Consider the following 26,707-nt stretch of genomic DNA (forward strand, 5'->3'; position numbering starts at 1 on the left):
GGGATTGTCTATAAAAAGGGAAAATTCGTGGTTCCCATTGTGGCTGGATCACCCTCAGTAGAGTCTGTGTCAGGTCTCCAGGAGATGCCTGTGCATATCAAAGACTGACAGGTTGCTTGTACATTGGCAAATGTGAATAATGCAGTTATGAACATGGGGGTATAGATGTTCCTTCAAAGTGGTGTTTTCATATCTTTTGGAGAAACGCTTAGGAGTGCTATTGCTGGACCAAAAGGCATCTTCATTTGTATTTGTTTAAGAAATTCTCCATACTGTTTTCCACAATGATGTCAGTAGTTGGCATTCTCACCAGGAGTGTAACCGAGTTCCTCTTTCTCCACATCCTTACCAATATCCATGACTGGATAAAGAAGATATGGTGCCAACCAGACTTCCTAGGACAGACAGCCTCACCAATGTGTCCTGGAGCCCTGCTTCCCCAGAGCCCTCCCCCACTGCGGAAAGAGAGAGACAGGCTGGGAGTATGGATCAACCTGCCAATGCCCATGTTCAGCGGGGAAGCAAGTACAGAAGCCAGACCTTGCACCTTCTGTACCCCTAATGACCCTGGGTTGGGCTTTTGTAACTGGTTCTCCACTGAACATCGGTGTTGACAGGTTGATCCATAATCACAGCCTCTCTCTCTCTCTTTCTCTACTGGGCCTGGGCTCTGGGGAAGTGAGGCTCCAGGACACATTGGTGGGGTCATCTGCCCAGGGAAGTCCAGTTTGCATCATGTTCGCATCTGGAACCTGGTGACTGAAAAAGAATTAACATATAAAGCCAAACAAATTGTTGACTAATCATGAACCTAAAGGATGGAATAGTGCAGATGAAGAGTTGGGGGGAGGGGGGAAATCTCCATTTTGTAGATAGATAGTAGTCCTTTTTTCTTTATGTTCCAAAGAGCCCATAACTATACCAGTTTTTTTTTCTTCTGAGCCTGACATCTGATATGCAAGTGGATCCAGGATATTGTCTGGGGAGATGATATCATGACTGGAAAAAGGGCTAGAAATCTGGATCAGGGAAGAGAGTAGTTCCCAGATATGGGAAAGGTGTATAAATATTTTTTACTGTGAACCCCACTGATTTGAACTGATCTGGGACCCACCCCAATCTATTTTAAAGTAACATTAATACAGAAAAACTCTTAAGGAAGAAGAAAATTTTAAAAAATTTATAGCATATATTTTGTAAAATATAAACATATACAATATTTTTATCAATGAATATAACATAGAAACTTAATTTAAAATAACAATTTCTGGGGACCATGACTTTGATTTAGTACTTGTGTTTATAAAACTTTATGATTTCCTGGGAGCAATTTACACAGTGACTCAGTTTTAAAAATAAGTGAACACTGGGACTGGGTAGTGGTGTTTTTTATTTTTATTTATAAAATGTAAATATTGACAAGACCATGGGATAAGACAGGTACAATTTGCCACCAATCCCCACCATCTGAACTCCTGATCCCATTTCCTCCCTTGAAAGCTTCCCTATTCTTTATCGATCTGGGAGTATGGACCCAGGATCATAATGGCATGTAGAAGGAGGAAAGTATGGCTTCTGCAATTGCTTCTCCAATTTACATGGATGTTGGCAGGTCTATCCATACTCCCAGCCTGTTTCTAACTTTCCCTAGTGGGGCAGGGCTCTGGAAAGGTGGGTCTGCAGGACACATTGGTGTGGTCACCTGGCCAGGGAAGTCAGGTTGGTATCATGGCAGCATCTGGAACCTGGTGGCTGAAAAAACATTCAGATATAAAGCAGAACAGCTTGTTCAATAATTAAGAACCTGAAGGCAAGGATATTACATATGAGATGAGATTTGCTCGTGGTGTTTTAAGCACACATCCTGACGTGTGTGGGGTCCCAGATTTGAGCCTTCTCTCTCCACCTGTAGCAGAGATGCTTCCCAAGTACCAAAGTGGATCTTTAGGTGTTTATCTCCCTCTTTTCCTCTGTATGTTTAGTTCCTCTCTCAATTTCTTTTGTTCTATCCTATAAAAGTAGAAATAAAATGTTACTAGGAATAGTGGTGGATTCATAGTGCTGGCACTGAGCTCAAGCAATAAACCTGGTGTCAAAAGAAGAAGAAAAAGTGAATGCTGTTGGTTAAAAGGGAAATAATAAGGAAAGCAAAAGGCAGTGGGAAGACTAGTAGACCTATTCAAGGATAACCAGCAGTCAGCACTACAAATGACCACAGGTGATGGTGCAGTTGGGGTCATGAGTGAAAGCTGTTCATAGCACCGGCTACAGACTGAGTATCAGCATGGATGGGCCTGGGGACCAACAGTGGAGCCGATAGTCAGTAGAAATGAGGGTAGTAGTGGGAGAAAATGGGGCTAAGAATGGAACGAAGTAGATCATGCTAGATAAACAGGAAGCAAGCAGATGTGCAGAGGCTGGGAAGCCAACGGGTTGTGGACACTGTCATGTATTCATCATGTAGGCCACCAAGTTAGCATGTATTTCTGTTTTTCTCTTTTTTTTACCCTTCATTGGGGGATTAATGGTTTAGGAATGAGGTTTTTCAATGAATCACACATTTGGATTATTCTAAGGGTTGCTCATCAACACATAGTTCTCACTAAGGTCGTCTCAGTCACATGATACTACTGATATGGAAAATCAGATTGATTGATTTGTTAAGAATTCTGTAATTGTGACAGACACGTGGGATAAAAACCTAAGAATATGCATTACTCCTGGGGTCCATTTTATTCCTTAGATGTTTCAAAGAATTCTTATCAGGTCTGATCAGAATAATGTAACACTTGGGAGCAAAGATGCACACTAGGAGACCAGCACTGGAGGCCAAGATGGAGAAGATCTCCAAGGCCACCATGAGCTTGCCCTGGGCACCGTGGTAGACAGGCAGAAAGGTGACCCAGACGCTGCAGAACACCAGCATGCTGAAGGTCAAGAACTTGGCTTCATTGAAGGCATCAGGCAGGTTGCGGACAAGGTAGGACAAGGAGAAGCTGACCAGGGCCAAGGAGCCCAGGTAGCCCAGCACACAGTAGAAGGCAGCGACTGAGCCCGTGTCACACATGATGAGCAGGTGCCTGGGCTCAGAGCGTGTGTCTACATCAATGCAGGGGGGAGACAGTCCCAGCCACATGCCACAGATAACCACTTGGACAAGAGTGCAGATGGGAATGACATAGTTAGAAGCCCCTGATGCCAACAGCCACCTCATGGTTCTTCCCGGCTTCATGGATTTGAATGCCAACAGCACAACCATGGTTTTTGCCAACACAGTGGAAAGAGCCCCAGTGAACACAAGTCCAAATGTGATTTGCTGGAGGATGCAGGTGACAGGGTGTGGATGCCCAATGAAGAGAAAGGAGCAGAGGAAGCAGAGGAGGAGGGAGATGAGCAGGATGTAGCTGAGAGTCCTGTTATTGGCCTTGACTATGGGGGTGTCTTGGTGCTTCACAAAGACCCACAAAACCACAGCTGTCACAATACAGAAGCATAAAGCTGTGCAGGCCAGAGCCATCCCCAAGGAATCTTTCAAGGCCAAGTAGGTCACCAACTTGGGGAGACAGTGGGTTCTCTCTTGATTTGAATATTTTTGCTCTGAACATGGGATACATTCTTGTGCATCTGGAGGAATAAGTAAATGATTGTATTATATATATAACATATATATTCCCTTTTGTTGCTGTTGTTGTATTGTTGTAGTTATTATTGTTGTTGTTATTGATGTTGCTGTTGGGTAGGACAGAAAGAAATGGAGAGATGAGGGGAAGACAGAGGGGGAGAGAAAGATAGATACCTGCAGACTTGCCTCACTGTTTGTGAAGCTATCTCTTGCATGTGGGGAGCCAGAAGCTCGAACTGAAATCCTGTTAACTGAGTTAACAGCATCTTCCTTCACCTTAAGCATTGAGACAACGTTGAAACAACTGGTAATTTCCGTAACTATGAACTCTTTAAGTACCTTACTTAGACATAAGTCAATCCAAGCAAGTGTGATTAGTGGATTGAATGGAAGACATATCCCCCTAAACTAATTCTGATTGTGTTGAAAAAATAACACTTAATTCTTAAACAACTGGGTGAAATACTAAGGTTATCAGAAAAATAGAGGATTATAAAAGTTGTATAAGGGCAAGAGACAGGCTCACTTCATAATACTCTTTTGGTCAGTATCACACCACCTCACCATCTGGGACCCTAGTCATGGAATTCTTGGACTCCTACACAAGAATATGGGCCTGAACCTCTGGTGGATCACACACTGAAATACAATTGGTCATTTCTATCAGTAACATCACCACAAGCCCTCTTGTGAGCCTTCTAAGGATCTTGCCCTCACCATTCAGCCGCTATGGTAAGGACTGCCCCAGTCTCTGAAGGGAGGTTGGGTTATCTCACCCTGCCACTTGAGGAAGACTGGTCCTGAAATGAGTGCATCCTTCACTTTTCCCAGCTGTGACCATGAGCTACAAGCTCAGACCAATAGGGACTTAGAGGTTACAGAAGCTCTCATGCTAAATATAAATATATATGGCTCTGGAAAAGATAGATGTAGGTAAATAGTTAATTATATCCACAGAATTTATTCAAGAATGGGAGCGACTCTCTGCCTTAATCCAACTCTAACCCTTTCCTCTACTTTGACATCATTTTCTTAGACAGTGTTTTTACTCAATTCCAAGCTAGCTATCAAACTCAAGCAAAAACTACCATAGTCTTGGGCACCCAGAAACATACATAAAATGGATTTCCCAGATTTATTCCATCCTAAAATCCCTAATCCCATTTGCCTGTTCCTACTTTTTGGTTCCTGTTAATTAACTATTTTGCTTCACTTTATATCCTTTAATCTCCAGACACCAAGTCACAGACACTGTCATGATTCCACCCTGACATCACTGGGCAGATGACCTCATCAATGTGTCCTGGAATCTCACCTCCCCAGAGCCCTACCCAACTTGGGAAAGACAGAAACTGACTGGGGTTACAGACAGACCAGTTAAAGCCCAAATCCAGCATAGAAGAAATTACAGAAACCAGAACTCCTACATTCTGCACCGCAAAAAACAATATTGATCCATATGCTCAGCGGGGGAGAAGTGATAGGAGGTAGAGGATAAGAGGACTCTGAACTCCAGGCCCATCAGGTTCCAGAGAGAGAGAGAGAGAGAGTATGAAAAGGAGAGAGAGCTTTATATGTAGTAAAAGAGTGAGGTGTGGCTTGAAGAAAAAGAGAGGATTGGATCTGGAGGAAAAAGAGGCAGTTGTGTACAAATGTAGACAGATAACTATAGAGATAACAGTTGGCCCATCTCTGCAGCCTTGGGAGAACCAGGGTGCTTTGCAATGGGGGGAGTTGAGATTCAGAACTCTGGTGGTAGGAACACTGTGGAATTGTACACCTGTTTACATTTACTTTGTGAATCAATACTGAATAACAAGTAAAAATTTTTTTTAATTTAAAAAGAAACCATGCTTAATAAAAACATGGACAAAATACTATTGGTCAAATATTCAAAGATTGTGAGAGTTTGAAAGGAGAAAACTCATTATGAAAACAATTCAAGAATCTAACCATAACATCCAAGCAAAAATTCAAGAACTCAGAGATGATTTCAGCAAGGAAATATAAATCATATAAAGAAAACTCTACAGAAAGAAACTCTAGGACTACTTAGTAACATAAATCAGGGTAGGGGAGAGAATATCAGGGATAGGAACAAAGCTAACACATTTTGTGTATTCAAAGCTGTTGGAGAGGAAAGGTTTAGAAAACTGAAATAATTCTCCATACAATAGCAGACTCCATCTCTGAAACAAATGTGAGAGTTATTGGGATTCCTCAAACTGAAGAGAGGGAGAAAGGAGCAGAGAACATATTTTAAAAAATCATAGTAGAAAAAACTCTACAGCTTTACAATGTTCAAAACAGACCTCCAGGAAGCTGGATGAATTATCAGGTTCCTGAATCCAAAATGTTCCACACCATCCTACAATATAGTAAAACTATCCAAAAGCAAGCACATGGAAAAATAATACAAGCTACTTAGTTGACAAGCCCATTTCACTAATGAGACAGCAAAATTAATACCATATTTAATATGGTGAATTAAATAGTTAAGGGATTAATGGAATGCAGCAATGAACTAGATGCCAATAGATATTGGCTTTTGCTTTTCACTGAAGTAATGAAGGTTATTGAGTACAAGTGAACATTTATAAATTTTCATACCTTGTTGATTTGAAATCTCCCCTGTCAGACAAAAGTCACATTCAAAGCAGCAGATGTCAGTGCCCTTTTTAACTTTCTTGAATCCTGGAACACACTTCTGGGTACACAAAGATTTGGGGGGCTAAGTAGAAAAGAAATATCTTGTCACTATGTTTCTACCATAAAATGGCAGAAGTTTCTTTTGTATTGTGTTAAAAAATAGGTAAAGCACAAATACATCATTTGAAATACTTCCAGAGTGGCATGCAATTCAGTATTGTTTACTCTTAGTATCCATCTTAATAATTATCATGGAAGACTTCATTGTGAGTTTGATTTTCATTACTTTTACTGTGAATGATGTTGAGCTTTTTTTCTTTTTAATCTTGTGTACATCATTTTGGGGAGAATATATATTTATGGCATCTGACATTTATAAAACATTCTGATGTTTGATTTTTTCAGCCAAGATGCTTCCTATATTCTTGATAAGTGTTTATCAGACACAGTATTTGCAAATACAACATTCAGTTCAAAAGTTAACTTATCCCCACTATTGTTTACTATGATAGACTTTCTTTTTTTATTTTCCTCTGGTAGATTTCAAAAAAAATTATCCTCTCCCTATCTACCTCCTTCAACAGAGTCTTTTGTTTTGGTAAAATAAAGTTCACCCAGTTTTTTAAATTAATTTATAAACTAGTGAGAAAGGGAAGGAGAGAGAATCCAACCATCACTTTGGTATATACAATGCCAAGGATTAAATTCTATCTCAAATTTTAGGTCCAATACTTTATCCACTGCAACACCTAGACTTCTTAAAATCATGTATATTGATTCCAGATTTTTACTATTGTGGAAAAATATTCTATGAATATAGAGATGCATATATCAAGAATCAGTGTTTTTATTCTTCAGATAAATGCCTTGAGGAGGTCTTGAAGAATCATAAGTTTTTGTCATTTCTAGTGTGAAGGAATCTTCATCCATGCCTGATATTTTTACATTCCTTTGAAAAATGCATGAGTTCTCTTTTCTCCATATCCTAACTAAAATAACTAAAATAAGTTATAAACCCCTTGTCAGATGTGGGATGAATAAATATTGTTCCCAATTTTAAAGTTCCCTTTATATGGTGGTACTTTTATAAAGTTCCCTTTATATAGTGGTACTTTTTTCAATTAGTAAAAGTACACAAACATAAGAAAGTCAGAGTTTGTATCACTTCTGAAAATGTCCTCCGGAATTTCTCCAGGGATCATGCTGGCTCCATAGCTTACTTTGAAAAAAAATTGGGCTCTTAGATATAGTTTGCCTTTCTACATATGAAAAGGTCTGTCTTTTAATTTTTAAACTGAGATACCTTTAGAAATATTCAGTAATTTTCATTAGCGTTTTGCTCCAATGCTAATATCTATATTAATTAGTATTACTAGTTTTCATTTATATCATGTATTAGTTTATACATAATTAATGTGTGCATCTGTATCCTGAATAGTTTTTACTTCTCAATTGTTCTAACAAGATATTTTCATACATGAAATTACAATTTAAGCCATATGAAATCAAGTAATCCGCTAACAAAAATAGTTGTCACATTTAGCCTTAGAGTCATTGAGAGAAGTGAAATACGAAGTATGTGAGGAGGCTAACAATGTCAAAGTAGAATTTATTTGATTAAGTGCTTTCTGGTGTCTTATTTTTTAGGTATTTCTACTTGCTTGCAGAATTTGTTGGATCACCACAAACTATTGTGTGCTAAAACCTTAAGGTATGTATTTTCCCCTAACTCATGGATACATGTGCACATGAACTCTATCTCCAGGGCCCTGATCTATACCTAGGTTCTGTGGGTTTGTTTGGAAGTGCCCCACCTGGAATGGAAATAAGGAGTCCTATGAGCTAGGAAAGGTCTCATCAGAGTAATGAAGCTGAAGGGTTGACATCCCAAGTCTAGCATCTCTGGACACGGTGAAACATGTCGAGGTGGTAGTGGTTCCACTGATCTGATTGAGATCTGTCATTTCTGCTTGTCTTTTATTTGTACTTTATTCATTATTTCCTCTCTCTGGATTTTCTTTTTTTTTAACTATTTATTTATTCATTTTCCCTTTGTTTTTGCCCTTGTTGTTTTATTGTTGTGGTTATTATTGTTGTTGTTGTTGATGTCTTCGTTGTAGGATAGGACAGAGAGAAATGGAGAGAGGAGGGGGAGATAGAGAGGGAAGAGAAAGACACCTGCAGACCTGCTTCATCACTTGTGAACCGACTCCCCTGCAGGTGGGGAGCCGGGGGCTTGAACCGGGATCCTCTCACCGGTCATTGTGCTTTGCGCCACCTGCACTTAACCGCTGTGCTACCCCCCGACTCCCCTCTCTGGATTTTCTAATACAATCTTAAACAGAAGTTGTTAAAGTCACAGTCCTTGTCTTCTTTATGGTAAGTTTTCAGCAATTTACAGCTAGGTATAATAATAGTGTGAGAGTTCTTTCCTATCATCTTTGTCATAATGAAGGCATTTCTTTATTTTTTCTTGTCTGTTCTCTTGTTTGCTTTTCTTTCTTTTTTTTTTTAATTGACACTAGGGTAATCCCTGGGGCTCTGTGCTGGTGCTTTGAAGGCACTGTTGGTGATATGAATCAACTTCTTTATTTTTCTGTTCTCTATTTTTATTGATGTTTTAGTTGATTAGACAGAAATAAACTGAGATGGGGAAAACATAGAGGGAAAAAGAAAGAAAGGCGCCTGCAGACCTCATTCACTGCTGGTGAAACTTCCCTCCTGTAGGGAGAACCCACGTCTTTGCCCATGGTAATGTCTACCCTCAACTGCTTGTGCCACAGCCCAGCCCTACCCCTCCCCTTAGCCATTCTTTATATTATTATATTTCTAGATTGTTTAGTAACATGGCTCCTTTTAATTCTCTATTGCCACCCCAATGTATTAGTGCTATTAACTCTTGTGGTCTCTTTCCCTCCCACTGCCCTCTTCTCCCCTTCCCACTCTTTCTCTCTATCTGTATTCTCTGTCTTTATCTACAATAAAATATAAAATAAACAATGTGAGGAATCACCAAACTAATATACAATCTGCTCATTGCTATTTATGAATCAGAAGGGCACACATTTCGCTATTCCTGCAACTTCCACAGCTAGTGATGAAATGTTACTGTACCTTTTCCAGCGCCACAGGCCACTCTACACCCTCTTCATTGATGACCAAGGTTTGATTATTTTCACCATTGACAACAAACTCTCCTACTTTAACCAGGGAGGCATGAGCGGCAGGGAATGACACAATGTTCAGGATATCATATTGTTTTTCAGAATTTCTTTGATCACCTAAGGATATATGGTCCCTGATGCTGTTAGTAAAGTTGAGGTTTCTCAGAAATGGGTGAAGCTAGAGGAGAAACAAATAGATCAGTGAAAAGTGTAATCAAGTAAGAAAGGGAGGTCCCATACCTATCAAAATATTTTCTCCCCAAACTCAGATATGCTTTGTATAAAAGTTGTGTGTTTATCATTTCTGATTTATGTTTCTAGCTAGAGGCTATTGTTTTGACTTAGTATCTACACAATGAATCCAGTGTTTTGCTAGGTACACAATCTCAATAGTTCAGTTTGTCTGGGTCACCAGCAATAACGGGGTACATTATATGGCCACAAAATAAAACTAGAAATCAGTGGATTAAATTATATAGCTTCCCCTCCCAATGGAGAGGATGGGACATTAACTCTGGTCATCGGAACTGTGAGAAATTGCACTCCTGTTATCTGTATGGAATTATAACACTGTTATCTTACATTATTAAATCACTAATAAAAAATCTACAAAAATATAATGCCTCCCATAGTTTCCTTTACACATGGAATTTTGCACAAGGCATACCAGTGACATCTGCTAAGGTTATTTGTCAACATTCTTACTAAATAGGCCAGAATGTAAACATTTTAGAAGTGCTATACTTGGGGGTCAAGCGGTAGCATAGCGGGTTAAGAGCACAAGATGCAAAGCACAAGGATCACCATAAGGACCAGTTCAAGCCCTTGGCTACCCACCTGTGTGGATGGGGGTCGTTTCACAGGCGGTGAAGCAGGTCTGCAGGTGTCTATCTTTCTCTCCCCATCTCTGTCTTCCCCTCCTCTCTCCAACACAATGACATCAATTTTCTCTGTCCTATCCAACACAATGACATCAATAACAATAGTAATAATAACCACAACAATGATAAAACAACAAGGACTAAAAAAGGGGGAAAAATAGCCTCCAGGAGCAGTGGATTTGTGATGCAGGCACTGAGCACCGGTGATAGCCATGGAGGCAAAAAATAAAAATAAAATAAGTGAAACGAAAAAGAAGTGTTCCATTCACTATAATTATTACTATCTATGCAGAAATGAATCCATGACTTATACTGCTATTATGTTGCATGTTCAAAATTAAAATATGCAAAGCATTCAGCAAAATGGCACACACTATAGTCTGAAAAGAACTAATTTATGGTACCATGGGGAAGGAAAAAATATATACATTTGGTCCTTATTTTTCCTGCCTATATTTCTGTCACCAGTTATTTGGTTATATTCTATTGTCTGGAAATTGAAATCATCTCTATTACACTCTAATACTGAAAGTTAGAGCTCACAAAGTCGCTTCCCCGGGGTGTATAACTGCATTGTCTTTTAAAAAAAATTTTTTTTAGTATTTATTTATTCCCTTTTGTTGCCCTTGTTGTTTAGTGTTGTAGTTATTATTGATGTCGTTGTTGTTGGATAGGGCAGAGAGAAATGGAGGAGGGGAAGACAGAGAGGGGAGAAAGAAAGACACCTGCAGACCTGCTTCACCGCCTGTGAAGCGACTCCCCTGCAGGTAGGGAGCCAGGGGCTCAAACTGAGTTCCTTATGCTGGTCCCTGCTCTTTGTGCCACTAACCCACTGCACTACCATCTGACTCCCGACTGCTTTGTCTTGCACATGCCTCCAAGTTGAGCCTGTCCCTGACCACACCTCTTTCTCTCTATCACGGTGGGGATCTGAATATAACCACCAAACTGCTGACATCAGCCTATTGAGCATACAATGGTCTTATGCAAGCCCACAATGGATTATGGGTGTATTAGAAGTTATTTAATCAAGTGTCTAGCAGAAATTGTCCTCTGGTCCTGCTGTCCTTGACAACTCACTCCCTCCCAGAACCCACAGGAGTGGGCAGATTTCTCCTGGGACCTGAGCACATGTAGTCAAGTGCTAGCGTCTGGCTTACAAGCTCATGGCTTCCCTCCATCAGGACTAGCTCATTTTTCCTCTTTGCCTATTTTGCTATACTTCAATATCCTGTGAAGTGATAAGCCTTCTATTTGTGCAGCCCCAGCCAAAGTCTCCATAAAGTCTTTTATTTTTAATTACTATATATTATATATATAGTAATTATATATATTATATAAATATATTATATAAATATATATATTATATATATAGTCTCATTTGGAAAAAAAAATCATTCCAGAGCCAAAAGACTCACAGTTAAGAAAAAGTCAAAGGAATAAAATAGTGGTACTCATCAATGAACATTTTTGGTATGTTCTTAGAAATAAAATGTTTATGGAACAATCTTACAATAAAAATAGGTCCTTAAGTAAGATTATTTTGATCAATGTCATTCAGGATTTAATTTCCTTTCATCAAATTTAAGGCTAAATAGCACTGAATGGAACAATGTTGTGTGACAATATGAAATATCACTGAAGACAGGATTTCATAGAAAGAGACTCACTAATTACTTAGAAGTTACATGTGATCCTATGGGGGCTCACAAAGTGGTCTATTGTTTTGTCCCTGATAGCGATGACTGGTAACATTGGGGAGATGTGTTTATTTGAGGTCTAGGCCCATCATGTCTGTTTGGGAATCTCAGGACTCCCCGACTAGGGCCCCAGCTGATGGGGTGGCCTGATAATGACTAAACAGTCATCGTTAAAGTCCGTCAGTCTCTTGCCCTTATTCAGCTTTTGCTGTCCTTGCTATGAAAAATACAAAAAACAAACAAACAGACAAACAAACAAAAACTAGTATAGTCATGGGCCCTTTGGGGTATATCTAAAGTAGGCCTACTAACTATCTACAAAACGAAGACCTCCCCAACTCTTCATCTGCACTATTCCAACCTTTAGGTCCATGATTAGTCAGCAATTTGTTTGGCTTTATATGTTAACTCTCTTTTCGGCCACCAGATTCTAAATGCTACCATGATGCCAACCAGACTTCCCTAGAGAGACAACCCATCCAATGTGTCCTGGAGCCCCACCTCTACAGAGCCCTGCCCCACTAGGGAAAGAAAGAGACAGGCTGGGAGTATCCATCGACCTGCCAATGCCCATGTTAAGCAGAGAAGCAATTACAGAATCCAGACCTTCCACCTTCTGCACCCCACAATGATCCTGGGTCCATAATCCCAGAGGGATTAATGTTATCATCACATTATTTGTTAATTGGGTTAACTTTGAAAAGTCCTTTTGTTATGGTTTGCTGTACAGTATCCAGTATCTTGTATATAGCTGTGCTATTGGATGCTTCTAATCTACTTGGTCTAGGCTTTTGAGAGAGTCCGCATATCAAATACACAGCCTATATATTAAAAAGATTCAGTTTGTGTTTTGAGAAACTTTGAGACATACAATAGATTTTCCCCCTCTCATATTAATTACTGATTTATATGTCTACATTTTGCTAGGAGTGTACATAAACACCATTCCCACCACCGAAGGACTGTGACCCATCCCTCCCGCCCACTCCCACCCCCCACTGGCCCAGGAAGCTGCATGTCTACCCCTCACCACTGGGTTTTTACTTTGGTGCCCTACTTACAATTTGATCAGGTCCTGCTTTTAGTTTCCCTTTCAGATCTTCTTACTCAACTTCTGTTGATGAGTGGGACCATCCCATACTCATCTTTATCTTTCTGACTTAGTTCACTTAACATAACTCCTTCTAGCTCTGTCCAAGATGGGTCAGAGAAGGTGGGTTCATTGTTCTTGATAGCTGCATAGTATTCCATTGTGTATATATACCACAGCTTTCTCAGCCACTCATCTGTTGTTGGGCACCTGGGTTGCTTCCAGGTTTTAGCTATTATGAATTGTACTGCTATGAACATAGGAGTACACACCTCTTTTTGGTTGGGTGTTATGGAGTCCTTGGGGTATAACCCCAGGAGAGGAATTACTGGATCATATGGAAGGTCCATGTCTAGCTTTCTGAGAGTTTTCCAGACTGCTCTCCACAGAGGCTGGACCAATTTACATTCCCACCAGCAATGTAAAAGGGTTCCTCTGTCTCCACATCCTCTCCAGCATTTGTTGCTGCTGTCCTTTTTGATGTATGCCATTCTTACAGGAGTGAGGTGGTATCTTAGTGTCTTAATTTGCATTTCTCTGACAATCAGTGACCTAGAGCAGTTTTACATATGTTTGTTACCCTTTTGGATCTCCTCTGAGGTGAATGTTTTGTTCATATCCTTTGCCCATTTTTGGATGGGGTCATTTGCTTTTTTGGTGCTAAGTTTGCTGAGCTCTTTATATATTTTGGTGATTAATTTCTTGTCTGATGTATGGCATGTGAAGATCTTCTCCCATTCTGTGAGGGGTCTCTCTGTTTGTTTCATAGTTTCTTTGGATGTGCAGAAGCTTTTCAATTTGATGTAGTCCCATTGGTTTGTTTCTGATTTAGTCTTCCTTGCAATTGGGTTTGATTCATCAAAGATGTCCTTGAGGTGTATGTGGGAAAGTATTTTACCAATGTTTTCCTCTAAGTATTTGATTGTTTTTGGTCTGATATCTAGGTCTTTAATCCATTTGGAGTTGATTTTTGTTTCTGGTGAGATAAAGTGGTTCAATTTCATTCTTCTGCATGTTTCAACCCAGTTTTCCCAGCACCATTTATTGAAGAGAGCCTCCTTTTTCCATTTAATCCTTTGGGCCCCCTTATCAAAGATTAGATGCCCATAGGTGTTGGGATTTACTTCTGGGCTTTCAATTCTGTTCCACTGGTCTGTGTGCCTATTTTTGTTCCAGTACCATGCTGTTTTGATGATGATGGCTTTATAATATAGTTTAAGGTCTGGGAGTTTGATGCCTCCATTTCTGTTTCTTTTCCTTAAGATGGTTTTGGCAATTCTAGGTGTTTTCAGGTTCCAGATAAATGATTGTAGTGTTTGTTCTGTTCTCTTAAAGAAGCTTGGTGGAACTTTGATGGGTATTGCATTAAATTTGTATATGGCTCTGGGGAGAATATTCATTTTGATGATAGTTATTCTTCCAATCCATGAGCATGGGATATCTTTCCATTTCTTGGTATCAGTTTGAGTGGCGACTCATAGTTTTCAGCATACAAGTCTTTCACTTCTTTGGTCAACTTTATTCCTAGGTATTTGATTGATTTTGCTGAAACAGTAAATGGGAGTGATTTCTGGATGTCTTCTTCTTTAGATTTAGTGTTTGCATAAAGAAATGCCACTGATTTTTGTACATTGATTTTGTAGCCTGATACCTTGCTATATTGCCTAGTAACTTCCAGTAATTTTCTACTGGATTCTTTAGGTCTTTCTATGTATACTATCATATCATCTGCAAATAGTGAGAGCTTGACTTCCTCCCTTCAAATCTGTATTCCTTTGATTTCTTTCTCTTGCCTGATTGCTATGGCAAGAACTTCCAATACTATGTTGAAGAGTAATGGTAACAGTGGACAGCCCTGTCTAGTCCCCGATCTGAGGGGGAATGCTTTCAGCTTCTGTCCATTGAGTATGATGTTGGCTGTAGGTTTGCTATATATAGACTCCACTATCTTGAGGAATTTCCCATCTATTCCCATTTTTTGTAGAGTTTTGAGCATGAACGGGTGTTGGATTTTGTCAAAGGCTTTCTCTGCATCTATTGAGATAATCATGTGGTTTTTGCGTTGCTTTTATTGATGTGGTGAGTGACATTGATTGACTTACGGATGTTGAACCAGCCTTGCATTCCTGGGATGAATCCCACTTGGTCATGATGAACAATCTTTTTGATGTGTTGCTGTATCTGGTTGGCCAAGATCTTGTTTAATATTTTGGCATCTATGTTCATCAGAGATATTGGTCTGTAGTTTTCCTTTTTTGTTCTGTCCCTATCATCTTTTGGTATCAGGGTGATGTTGGCTTCATAAAAGGTGGAAGGGAGTATTCCTGTTTCTTCAATCTTATGGAATAGCTTAAGAAGTATGGGTATTAACTGTTTCCTGAAAGTTTTGTAGAACTCGTTTGTGAAGCCATCTGGTCCAGGACTTTTGTTGTTGGGGAGATTCTTAATAACGGTTTCAATTTCTTTGTCTGTGATTGGTGCATTTAGATTTTGTAGTTCTTCTTGGTTCAGTTTTGGAAGTGCATAGGTTTCTAGGAATTGTTCCATTTCTTCCAGATTCTCTAGCTTGGTGGCATATAGTTCTTTATAGAAGTTTTGCAGGATTCTCTGGATTTCTGTGGTGTCAGTTGTGATATCTCCTCCATCGTTTACAATTCTATTAATTTGAGTCTTCTCTCTTTTTTGCTTGGTGAGTCTGGCTAGGGGTTTGTCAATTTTGTTTAATCTTTCAAAGAACCAACATTTGGCTTCATTGATCTTTTGTATGGTTCTTTTATTTTCGATGTTGTTTATTTCTGCTCGAACTTTAGTGATTTCTGACCTTCTGGTTGCTTTAGGGTTCCTTTGTTCCTCTTCCTCTAAGTCCTTGAGGTGTGCAGTAAGGTTGTTCATTTGAGCTTCTTCTTGGTGTTTAATATGTGATTGTATGGCTATAAGTTTCCCTCTCAGTACTGCTTTAGCTGTGTCCCAAATATTTTGATAGGTTGTGTCTTCATTTTCATTAGTTTCCAGGAACATTTGAATTTCCTGTTTGAGTGAGTCTCTGACCCAGTGGTTCTTAAGGAGCATGTTGTTTAGTTTCCAAATTCTGTGTCTTTTAATAATTTTCCGTTTGTTGTTAAATGTTAGTTTTACTCCACTGTGGTCTGAGAAGATACTTAGGATTATTTCAATGCTCTTGAATTTATTGATGCTGTCTTTGTGGCCTAACATGTGGTCTATCCTTGAGTATGTGTTATGTGGATTTGAAAAGAAGGTGTATTCCAGTTTTTTGGGGTGTAGGAGTCTGAAAATGTCCAAGAGGTCTAGTCTGTTGAGCTCTTCATTCAATTCTCTTGTATCTTTATTGGTTCTCTGCTTTGTTGATCTAAGTGTGAGAGTGGGGTATTGAAGTCTCCCACTATTATTGTATTACTATTGATGTATTTTTGAAATTCTTTCAGTAGATGCTTAATGTATTTAGATGGTCCCTCGGGTGCATAGATGTTAATAATTGTTAAGTCTTCTTGGCTGATTGATCCTCTAATCATTATGTAATGTCCTTGCCTATCTTTTATTACTTTATTTAATTTAAAATCTATCGTGTCTGAGATGAGAATGGCTGTTCCTGCCCTTTTTTGTGGTCCGTTAGCCTGTATGATAGTTTTCCATCCTTTCACTTTAAGTCTGTGTTTATCTTGTTGTGACAGATGGGATTCTTGCAAGCAGCATATGGTTGGGGGTATGTTTTCTGATCCATCCCCCCACCCTGTGCCTTTTGATGGGTGAGTTTAAGCCATTGACATTTATTGATATTATGGATTTAATGTATTGTAGTGCCATTGTTCTAAAAAAATTGTTTGCTCTGATATATTGCAAGTATTATAATGATGTTATTGTTTATAAGAGGTCTTTTAGTACCTCTTTCAGGGCCGGCTTGGTGATGGTTGCCTCCTTTAACTGTTGTTTATCTAAGAAGGTTTTGATCCCTCCATCTAGTTTGAATGAAAGTCTAGCAGGATATATTATCCTTGGTTGAAACCCTTTTTCATTCAGGGCTCGATAGATATCTTGCCACTCCCTTCTGGCTTTTAGAGTTTGAATGGAGAAGTCTGCAGATAATCTTATGAGTTTTCCCTTGTATGTGACTTTTTGTTTCTCTCTTGCAGCCTTTAGGATCCTTTCTTTATCCTTACTTCTTCTTATTGTGACTATGATATTTATTTATAAAAAGGAAACACTGACAAAAAACAGAATAAGAGGGGTACAACACGACAAAATTTCCACCACCAGAACTCCATATCCCATCCCCTCCCCTGATAGCTTTCCTATTCTTTAACCCCAGAGGACCTTGCCCTCAACTTGGATCAAGAACGGTAGAGAATGTTCCATCCTCTAAAAGGAGGCTGGACAATATACTCTATGCTACACTTGAGGAAGATAGGTTCTGATATTAGGGCAGCTTGGAACGTTCCTCCTCGTGACCACAGAATGTGAGCTCAGATCTACAGGGATACAGAGGTCACATAGGCTCCTAAGCTGAATATGGGCCATGGATCACATCAGATCGATGGGGTTTACAGTCAACATTATTTGTACACCTTTCCCGTATTTGGGAGCTACTCTCTTCCCTGACCCAGCATTCTGGTCCTTTTTCCAGCCATGACATCAATTATCGCCTTTTATGTAGTAAGTGCAGACAAATCATGTTGGCAATACCAACCAACAAACAAACACAGTCCCATTCCTCTGCACCAGATTTATGGACATGAGTTTATCAGAATATCCCCAGAGCTTAGACACTGGCAGGTGGCAGAGTGGACTGGCAGAATAAATGCTGGGTGAAGAGCAGGGGGGCAGGGGATTCATCTGACAGCACAAGGCCATGCCACTGACATTCAAATATTATATGAGACTTGTATTCTAGAGAAAGCTCTCACTGGGTATAGTGTATTCTTCTCTCATGTCCTGTATGCCTGGGTCCCTCCACAATTCCCTCCTCTGGGTTGAGAGTCTCGAGGGTCGTATTAGTGTGAGGACTTAGTGTTGGAGTCATCAAAGTCCAGTGTAGTATAAATAGTCCTGAACATATGGCCCAGAACCAGTGTGTCCATTCTCAGGGGGGAGGGGCCTTCTATTCGTTGCTGAATTACAGATTGCTGCTTTTTAATCATGATACCCATTTTTATTTATTAGACAGTAGAAAAGACATGATAGTGGAATACAGCAATTTGATGTTGTCGGCACTTGAAGAAATAAGGAAGTGGCTAAAGTTGGATTCACACCCTGACCTTTCTGACCCTGCAGATGCTCAGAGCTCTGTTCTGTTGCCACAACAGCCCCCTAGCTCCTTGCAGGGACTGGCACAAACAAGATTGCAGAGCCTCTCACCTCAGGGCAGAAAGGCCCCTGGGACCTTGTGGTCACTGAGCCCGATGACTTCCTGTTTGTCAAGGGAAGAGAATCCAAACATGTTTTGATCCAAAGTATTTTTCACTGTGATAAACAGAGAGGGGCAGGTGCAGAGCCCCAGGGCAGAGGGATCCCAGAGCTCCTTCAAAGCACTGCAGTGAAGCTGTTAAAAGGAAGAGACATTGAAAGCTGTTTGATCACAGAATCACAGGGCTGAAGTCTCTGCACTGTGACTCCCAGGAAAGTACCTCCATCCTAAACTTGGTTCTGCTCCTAGTCCTGCCTTTGTCCTGGGCATTAGTCTGGCTCTTGCCCCATTGATTCTAAGTTGAAGACAGAACAACAGTGGGTTTACCTGCCTCAGACACAGGCATATTATCAGGCTAACAGAACAGTCAGCTGCAGTCCTCTCACTTCCCCTTGTCTATGTGGCTCAACATAGATACAGAAATTTGTATCTGCACTAATGCACAGAGTTATGGCATCCTCTCTGACTTGTCTGTTTCTTTTCCTACAATCTTTACCTGTTCTTTGCCAGGTGGACATTTTAAACTGCCCTCTATTCCTGAAGCCTAGTGTTTACAGGGACGGGGACCTGCTACTGGATGGATTCTTTCCTCTCTACTCCTTAAATACACCACAAAATATACAGCACTTGTATTGGCTCTACAAGCCAACCCAAATGTCACCTACAGAGTAAGTAATTTATTTATAATTTATGTGACTGTGTAAAAATAAATTACAATTGTTCACTCTTAGCTTATGATATATGCACTATTCTTTTAGTGTTTTTTTTTAAAAAATAGTAGTTCTGGGGGTCAGGCAGTAGCGCAGCAGGTTAAGTGCATATGGCTCAAAGCACAAGGACTGGCATAAGGATCCCGGTTCGAGCCCCCGGCTCCCCATCTGCAGGGGAGTCGCTTCACAGGCGGTGAAGCAGGTCTACAGCTGTCTGTCTTTCTCTTCCCGTCTCTGTCTTCCCCTCCTCTCTCCATTTCTCTCTATCCTATCTAACAATGATGACATCATTAACAACAACAATAATAAAAAATAACAAGGGCAACAAAAGGGATAATAAATAAATAATAAAAATATATTTTAAAAAAATTTTATAAAGTAGTTCTTATTGGTTTAATATCTTTTTTTCCTTTTCTTTTTTTAAATGTTTCTCCAGGGTTATTGCTGGGGCTCACTGCCTCCACTATGAATCAACCACTCCTGGAGGCCATTTTCTCCCTTTTTGTTGACCTTGTTGTTTATCATTTTGTTATTGTTATTATTGTTATCACTGTAATTGTTGCTGGGTAGGATAGAGAGAAATGGAGACAAGGGGGAAGACAGAGAGGTGGAGAGAAAGATAGACACCTGCAGACCTGCTTCACTGCTTGAGAAGCAACCCCCCACCTCACCCCCCCCCTTGCAGGTGGCTATCTAGGGGTTTGAACCGGGATCCCTATGCCTGGTCTGTGTGTTTTGCACCATATGCACTTACCCTGCTGCACTACCGCCCAGCTCTCTGGTTAAATTTCTTGCCTTTTGATGTTTGTGAATTTGGTTTTGGTACAGTATCAAAGGAATTCTGGATAGCTCACAGGTATTTTTCATGCTTTGTTGGACAATAAAGTTTGAGTTAATATTTGTCCATACTGTAAATTGAAATCAGATCTTTCAGTAAGTGCGGCATTTTCCATATAGTTTTTTCTACTGCAGTTATTTGACTTTTTACCTTACTTAAATCCCTGTGGGTCTTCTCTGGGATTCCATTCATTCCATAAATACATTTGTCTAACTTTCTGAAAACCACTGTACTGGCACTATAATATACTTTGAGTCCTGGGAGCTTGATGCCATTAAGCTCAGTCTTTTACTTCAAGATTACTTTGGTGACTCAAGATATTTCCTCACTGCAGATAAACTTTGGTAGCTTTTCTTATATTCTATTCATTTAAAAAAAAACTGGATTAAGCCTTGATGGGGATTTTCTTTTTTTTTTTTTTTTTTATTCCCTTTTGTTGCCCTTGTTGTTCTTTATTGTTGTAGTTATTATTCTTGTAGTTGTTGGATAGGACAGAAAGAAATGGAGAGAGGAGGGGAAGACAGAGAGGGGGAGAGAAAGATAGACACCAGCAGACCTGCTTCACCGTCTGTGAAGCGACTCCCCTGCAGGTGGGGAGCTGGGGCTTGAACCGGGATCCTTATGCTGGTGCTTGCACATAGTACCATGTGCGCTTAACCCGCTGCGCTACAGCCCGACTCCCGACTAAATTTTATTTTATTTTATTTTTTTTCCTTTTTTTTTTATTTAAGAAAGGATTAATTAACAAAACCATAGGGTAGGAGGGGTACAACTCCACACAATTCCCACCGCCCAATCTCCATATCCCACCCCCTCCCCCGATAGCTTTCCCATTCTCTATCCCTCTGGGAGCATGGACCCAGGGTCATTGAGGGTTGCAGAAGGTAGAAGGTCTGGCTTCTGTAATTGCTTCCTCGCTGAACATGGGCGTTGACTGGTCAGTCCATACTCCCAGTCTGCCTCTCTCTTTCCCTAGTAGGATGGGTCTCTGGGGAAGCTGAGCTCCAGGACACATTGGTGGTGTCTTCAATCCAGGGAAGTCTGGCCGGCATCCTGATGATACCTGGATCTTGGTGACTGAAAAGAGAGTTAACATACAAAGCCAAACAAATTGTTGAGCAATCATGGACCCAAAGCTTGGAAAAGTGGAGAGGAAGTATTAGGGAGGTACTCACTGCAAACTCTAGTATACTTCTGCTTTCTTACTTTGGTGCCATACTCCAAACTCAGTCAATTTCTGCTTTGCGTTTCTACTTTTTTTTTTTTTTACATGCATAACATTCCCCAGATTCCCATTTAGCAATAAAACCCCCACTATTTCATTCATCATTTTTCATGGACCTGTATTCTCCCCACCCACCCACCCACCCCAGAGTCTTTTACTTTGGTGTAATACTTGTGACAGACAACAATATGCTGTTACTTCCCTTCAGTACCAATGATTTATTAATATTTTTTATGGTTAAGTTCCTTTTTTTAGGTTTTAGTGTTAAATTCCTATCTCTCTCTTTAGAGTTGAGCTGTCTTGCTGAGTGAAGTAGGAAATTCCTTGCCCCTTCCCCCTTGAATAAACAGGATCTGATCAGTGAAGGCCACCCATAGTTCAAAGGACCCTACATGGGGATAAGCCTTATCAGGACCTTTGAACTGACTTTGTGGTATGCAGCCCACCGGATGGGTGGTCATAGCAGATGGCAGGGGGATGTGGCGACCCTGCCTGGTTGAATTCTATTGGTTGTGTGATCTTACTATATTTGAAACTAGCCCGCGCTTTGCTTTGAATGGATCATGCTTTTGCTAAGTTTGAAATGATTGGATCTTGTGTTTGCTATAGCCTGTTATTGGATGTAGATTGATAAGGTGATGTGCTCCCCCTCCCTGAGTGTAGTCTGAATTCCTATAAATTGTATGGTTTGAGCCCTGTTCGGGGCCGAGCTTGGTAGACTAACACCAGTCACCATCTTGGCCCGGATTGCAATTCGTCAATAAACATCTTTGCTTCCTTACAGTGGATGGTGGTTTGATTTATGCTCGCTAACATTTGGAGGCTCCAGCGAGATCCCTCAGACGGGTATTCCTGAGGACACCCCATCCTGGGTCCGGACCCTCGGAGGCCTTGGAAGTCCTGCCCGGCGCCGGTAAGTCAGGCCTGAATTTTGTATGGTACCATTTCTTTTCTAGCTCTGTGCCTCCGGAGGACCAGTGAGTCAAGCTTGATTTTTGTGTAAGTCCCCGCGGGGCCTGGGGGTCTGTGGATTGCGGGACGCCGCGTTAAAATCCCAGACCGCAGCACTGGGGAGTGACGACTCCCAGGCTGCTGGGGTAAGGATCTGGAACAGGGTTCGCCCCGGAACCTGAAACAGGGTTCACCCGGGACCTGAAACAGGGTCCACGTAAGGATCTGGAAAAGGGTCCTCTTCCGAACTGTCTCTCGTGGCCACTCTGTGTTTGTCTCTTTTACTCTCCTCTCTTTGGCAATTCGCGAAAAGGCTGAGCCTATTAGTGCAACTGAGGGGGTCTGGCCGGAGCTACTCTCCGGTGACTCCTGAAGGCCTAATTAGCAACATTCCTTAGTAGCGGCGGCCGGAATGGTAATTGCCCAATCTTGACTGAGTAAGTGGTCTGCTGCATGCGTGTGTGTGTGTGTGTGTGTGTGTGAATACCGCGTGCCTCACGGCCTCAGGGCTACGGGGCCTGAGTGGGCCCTAACCTGCGTGTCCGTGGAGTCGTTTCAGCTAAACGGGGATTCTCAACTTAGTTGAGACCAGGGCCGGGGATCATACGGCTACCCTTAAGCTAAGACTCCTTAAGGTCCCGCGAGGGGCCCGGCCAGGCGGGCACAGTTGAGTGCCTGGCGTCCTTCGGATGCCAGTTCTATTTCCCCACTAACTGTCTTGTTGGTTGTCTATTCGTTTGTCTCCCCCTTGTGTTGTGTTACGGTACCACAAAGAAGTTAACAAATTAGGAAAACTGGAGTCATCACTAATAAAGGAAGACCATAGCCCTGATGTAGGAGAAGGTCCCAAGTGGACACCTTTTGGGCTATTGGAAGTAGAACAAAGGTGTGTGAGTGAGAGAGCGTATGAAAGCCTTCTGTGTGCTGGCCAGCGAGTGAGTGGAAGAAGGAAGGTAATCCTAGGTGCGACTGCAGTGACAATTGTTGCCTTGTTTGTTTCCTTGTTATTTCATTTTGACAGGAAGATGGGACAGGCCTCATCAAAACCCACCCCACTCTCCCCCCTGGAATGCTTAATTAAGAATTTCTCAGATTTCTCTCGCAGGGCAGCCGGATTCGGAGTCCAGGTAGACGCCTTCACCCTACGAAAGTTCTGTGTTAGAGAATGGCCCACGTTTGGTGTGGGCTGGCCGGAGGAAGGGAGCCTGGACCCTGGCACCTGTGCAGCAGTACAGGACGTAATTTTTGGCGAACCAGGGCACCCTGATCAGATGCCATACATTGAAATCTGGGCTGGTATCATTTATGACAAACCCAAATATTTGCTAAAATGTCAGAAAGGTTCCAGGGAGAAGGGAGAGTCAAAAGAAAAATCTGGAATATATGTGGTACGGGGAGGCAGGAGAGCGGGAACACCTAAACGCCCCAGCCGTCCTGTGCTCCCGAGCCCCCATGAGTCCCCACCGGGACCGGGTAGAAAGAAAAGTAATAATCCTCCCCCTTACTCCAGCTCCCGTAGGCCCACTGCTCCCGAGCCTGATTCCACCTCAGAGACTCCTCCTGGGCCCTTTAGTCCACCCCACACCAGAGCGGGGACAGCTTTCGGCTCCGGGAGGACCCACGAGGAGGCGGTGCCGGCTGGAGTTTTTCCCTTAAGGGAAGCCGGGGAGCGAGAGGCGGGAGGGAGGCCACTTAGGATATATATTCCCTTCACTACCTCAGATTTGTACAATTGGAAAAATCAAAACCCTCCCTTCTCTGTAGACCCTGAAGGTGTGGCAACCTTGCTTGAGTCGGTTTTTTACACTCACCAACCTACGTGGGATGATTGTCAGCAACTGTTAAATACTTTGTTCACGGCCGAGGAGAGGGAGAGGATTAGACTGGAAGGGAGGAAGCAGGCTCAAGTTGGAAAGGGGGAGGCATTTACGGATGCCGAGATGGAAGAGGTGTTCCCACGTAGTAGACCGAAATGGGACCCGAACACACACGCCGGACTTGAAGCCCTTTCCAGGTACCGCCAGACTCTATTAAGGGGCATTCGGGCGGCTGGCCGAAAGCCCACTAATTTATCTAAGGTGACCGAGTGCATCCAGGGTGCGAGCGAGAGCCCGACGGCTTTCTTAGAGAGGCTTTATCAGGTCTATCGGACCTGGACCCCTATAGACCCTAAAGCCCCCGAGAACTTGCAGGCCATTGTTCTCCAGTTCGTAGCCCAATCCGCCCCAGATATTAGAAAGAAATTGCAGAAGCTGGAAGGTTTCCAGGGGAAGTCTCTTTCTGAGTTAGTGGCCATAGCCCAGAAGGTTTTTGAGAATAGGGAAGATCCAGCTAAGGCTACAGTGGAGCTCAGTAAGAAGATGACCCAAGTTCTTATGATGAGAGAGACAGAAGGTAGAGAGGGGAGAAGGAGTTTTAGGAGAAATGCTAAGGAAGGAAGAAGCCAGAAAAGAGCTAAGCCTTTAGGGAAGAATCAGTGTGCATTCTGCAAGAAGGAAGGGCACTGGAAAAGAGAATGCCCGGAGAAGGAGAAGAGGAAGCCTGAAGAGGAAGCACCCCTATTAACCTTTGATTAGAGAGGTCAGGGCTCCCCTAGCCCCCGGGAGCCCAGGGTAAAACTCTCGGTAGGGGGAAAGTTAGTTAATTTTCTAGTGGATACCGGGGCCACACATTCAGTAATCCAGCAACCAGTAGGACCCACTGGAAAGGAGAAAGTTAAAATTATGGGAGCTACGGGGGAAGTAAAAAGTTATCCGAAATCCACTGGAAGGGTTGCGGGCCCTGGCCTGCAGACTATCACCCACTCCTTCTTGGTAATTCCTGAATGCCCGGAACCACTCCTTGGAAGAGATCTCCTCCAAAAACTACAGGCAACTGTTTCATTCGAAGTAGACAAGGGACCCACGGTACATTTTGGTGGGCGCATCTTGCTCACTATGCCAGCCAGTGAAGAATACCGACTATATGAGGATATGAGGCAGGAAAATGACTTGGGCCTGTTGGAAATATGGAAGCAGGAAATCCCTAATGTTTGGGCTGAAACAAACCCCCCCGGGCTAGCTAAACATGTGACCCCCGTAGTGGTGCAATTAACCAGTTCTGCCACTCCAGCCCGTGTGCGCCAGTATCCCATGAGCCGAGAGGCCCAGCAAGGCATCAGGATCCATATCCAACGCCTGAAGAAGGCCGGCATTTTGGTACCCTGCAAATCAGCGTGGAACACACCTCTCCTCCCAGTTCGGAAACCAGGAACGAACGACTACAGGCCAGTACAGGATCTGCGAGAGGTAAATAAGAGAGTGGAAACTGTCCACCCCACAGTTCCTAACCCTTATACTCTTCTCAGCCTCCTGCCACCAGAACGGACTTGGTATAGCGTCCTGGACTTGAAGGATGCTTTCTTCAGCATTCCTCTGGCCCCTCAGAGCCAGCCCATATTCGCCTTTGAATGGACGGACCCTGAAGAAGGAGAGACTGGTCAGTTAACTTGGACCCGCCTGCCACAAGGGTTCAAGAATTCCCCAACCCTGTTCGATGAAGCCTTGAGTAAGGACTTGTCCAGTTTTCGAGGTGAACACCCATGGTGCAGCCTCCTACAGTACGTGGATGATCTTTTAATTGCTGCCCCCTCCAGGAAAGATTGCGAAGAGGCTACTCGTGACCTATTGAAGGTATTGGGGGCTCTGGGGTATAGAGTGTCTGCCAAAAAGGCCCAACTGTGTGCCCAAGAAGTGACCTACCTGGGCTACCAAATAAAGGAAGGCCAGCGGGCGCTGTCCCAGGCAAGGATCCAGACTGTCTTGAAGATCCCGACCCCGTCCACAAAGAGACAGGTCAGGGAATTCCTGGGGGCGGTGGGCTACTGTAGGTTATGGATCCCAGGATTTGCAGAACTGGCCAAACCCCTCTACGTCGCCACTGGAGGAGGCGATACGTCATTAAAATGGACAGAGACAGAGGAGAAGGCCTTCCAGGCACTGAAAACAGCCTTGGTAAGTGCCCCGGCCCTGAGCCTCCCTGACCTCAATAAACCTTTTCAGCTGTTTGTCGCAGAAAGTGTGGGGGTGGCCAAAGGGGTTCTCACCCAGACTCTGGGACCCTGGAAGAAACCAGTAGCCTATCTGTCTAAGCGCCTGGATCCTGTGGCAGCTGGGTGGCCGGGGTGCCTGAGAACAGTGGCTGCCGCCGCTTTGCTGGTAAAGGAGGCTACGAAACTGACATTTGGACAGACTCTAGAAATTGTTACGTCCCACAATCTGGCTAGCTTGCTCTACTCTCCTCCAGACCGGTGGATGACCAACGCCCGGATCACGCATTACCAGGTACTATTGCTAGACCCGCCCCGTGTTACTTTCAAGCAGACAGCCGTATTAAATCCCGCCACCCTGCTCCCCAACCCGGAGGACGAAGCCACCCATGACTGCGGAGAAATCCTGGAAGCCCTGACCTCACTGAGAG

General features: G+C 42.4%; 1 protein-coding gene across 1 annotated transcript; it reads right to left on the reverse strand.

Moving 5' to 3' along the window:
- Positions 1–2,701: 2,701 nt before the first annotated feature.
- LOC103127991 (vomeronasal type-2 receptor 116-like) lies at positions 2,702–10,111 on the reverse strand. The gene is made up of 4 exons (XM_007538871.2): positions 10,103–10,111; positions 9,386–9,613; positions 6,233–6,353; positions 2,702–3,624 (listed from the first exon to the last, which is right to left on the reverse strand). The coding sequence occupies exons 1-4, from the start codon at positions 10,109–10,111 to the stop codon at positions 2,702–2,704; spliced, it is 1,281 nt and encodes a 426-aa protein (XP_007538933.2).
- Positions 10,112–26,707: the final 16,596 nt, after the last annotated feature.

The sequence above is a fragment of the Erinaceus europaeus genome, chromosome 23, assembly GCF_950295315.1.
Source record: "Erinaceus europaeus chromosome 23, mEriEur2.1, whole genome shotgun sequence".
In the NCBI taxonomy this organism is placed as follows: domain Eukaryota; kingdom Metazoa; phylum Chordata; class Mammalia; order Eulipotyphla; family Erinaceidae; genus Erinaceus; species Erinaceus europaeus.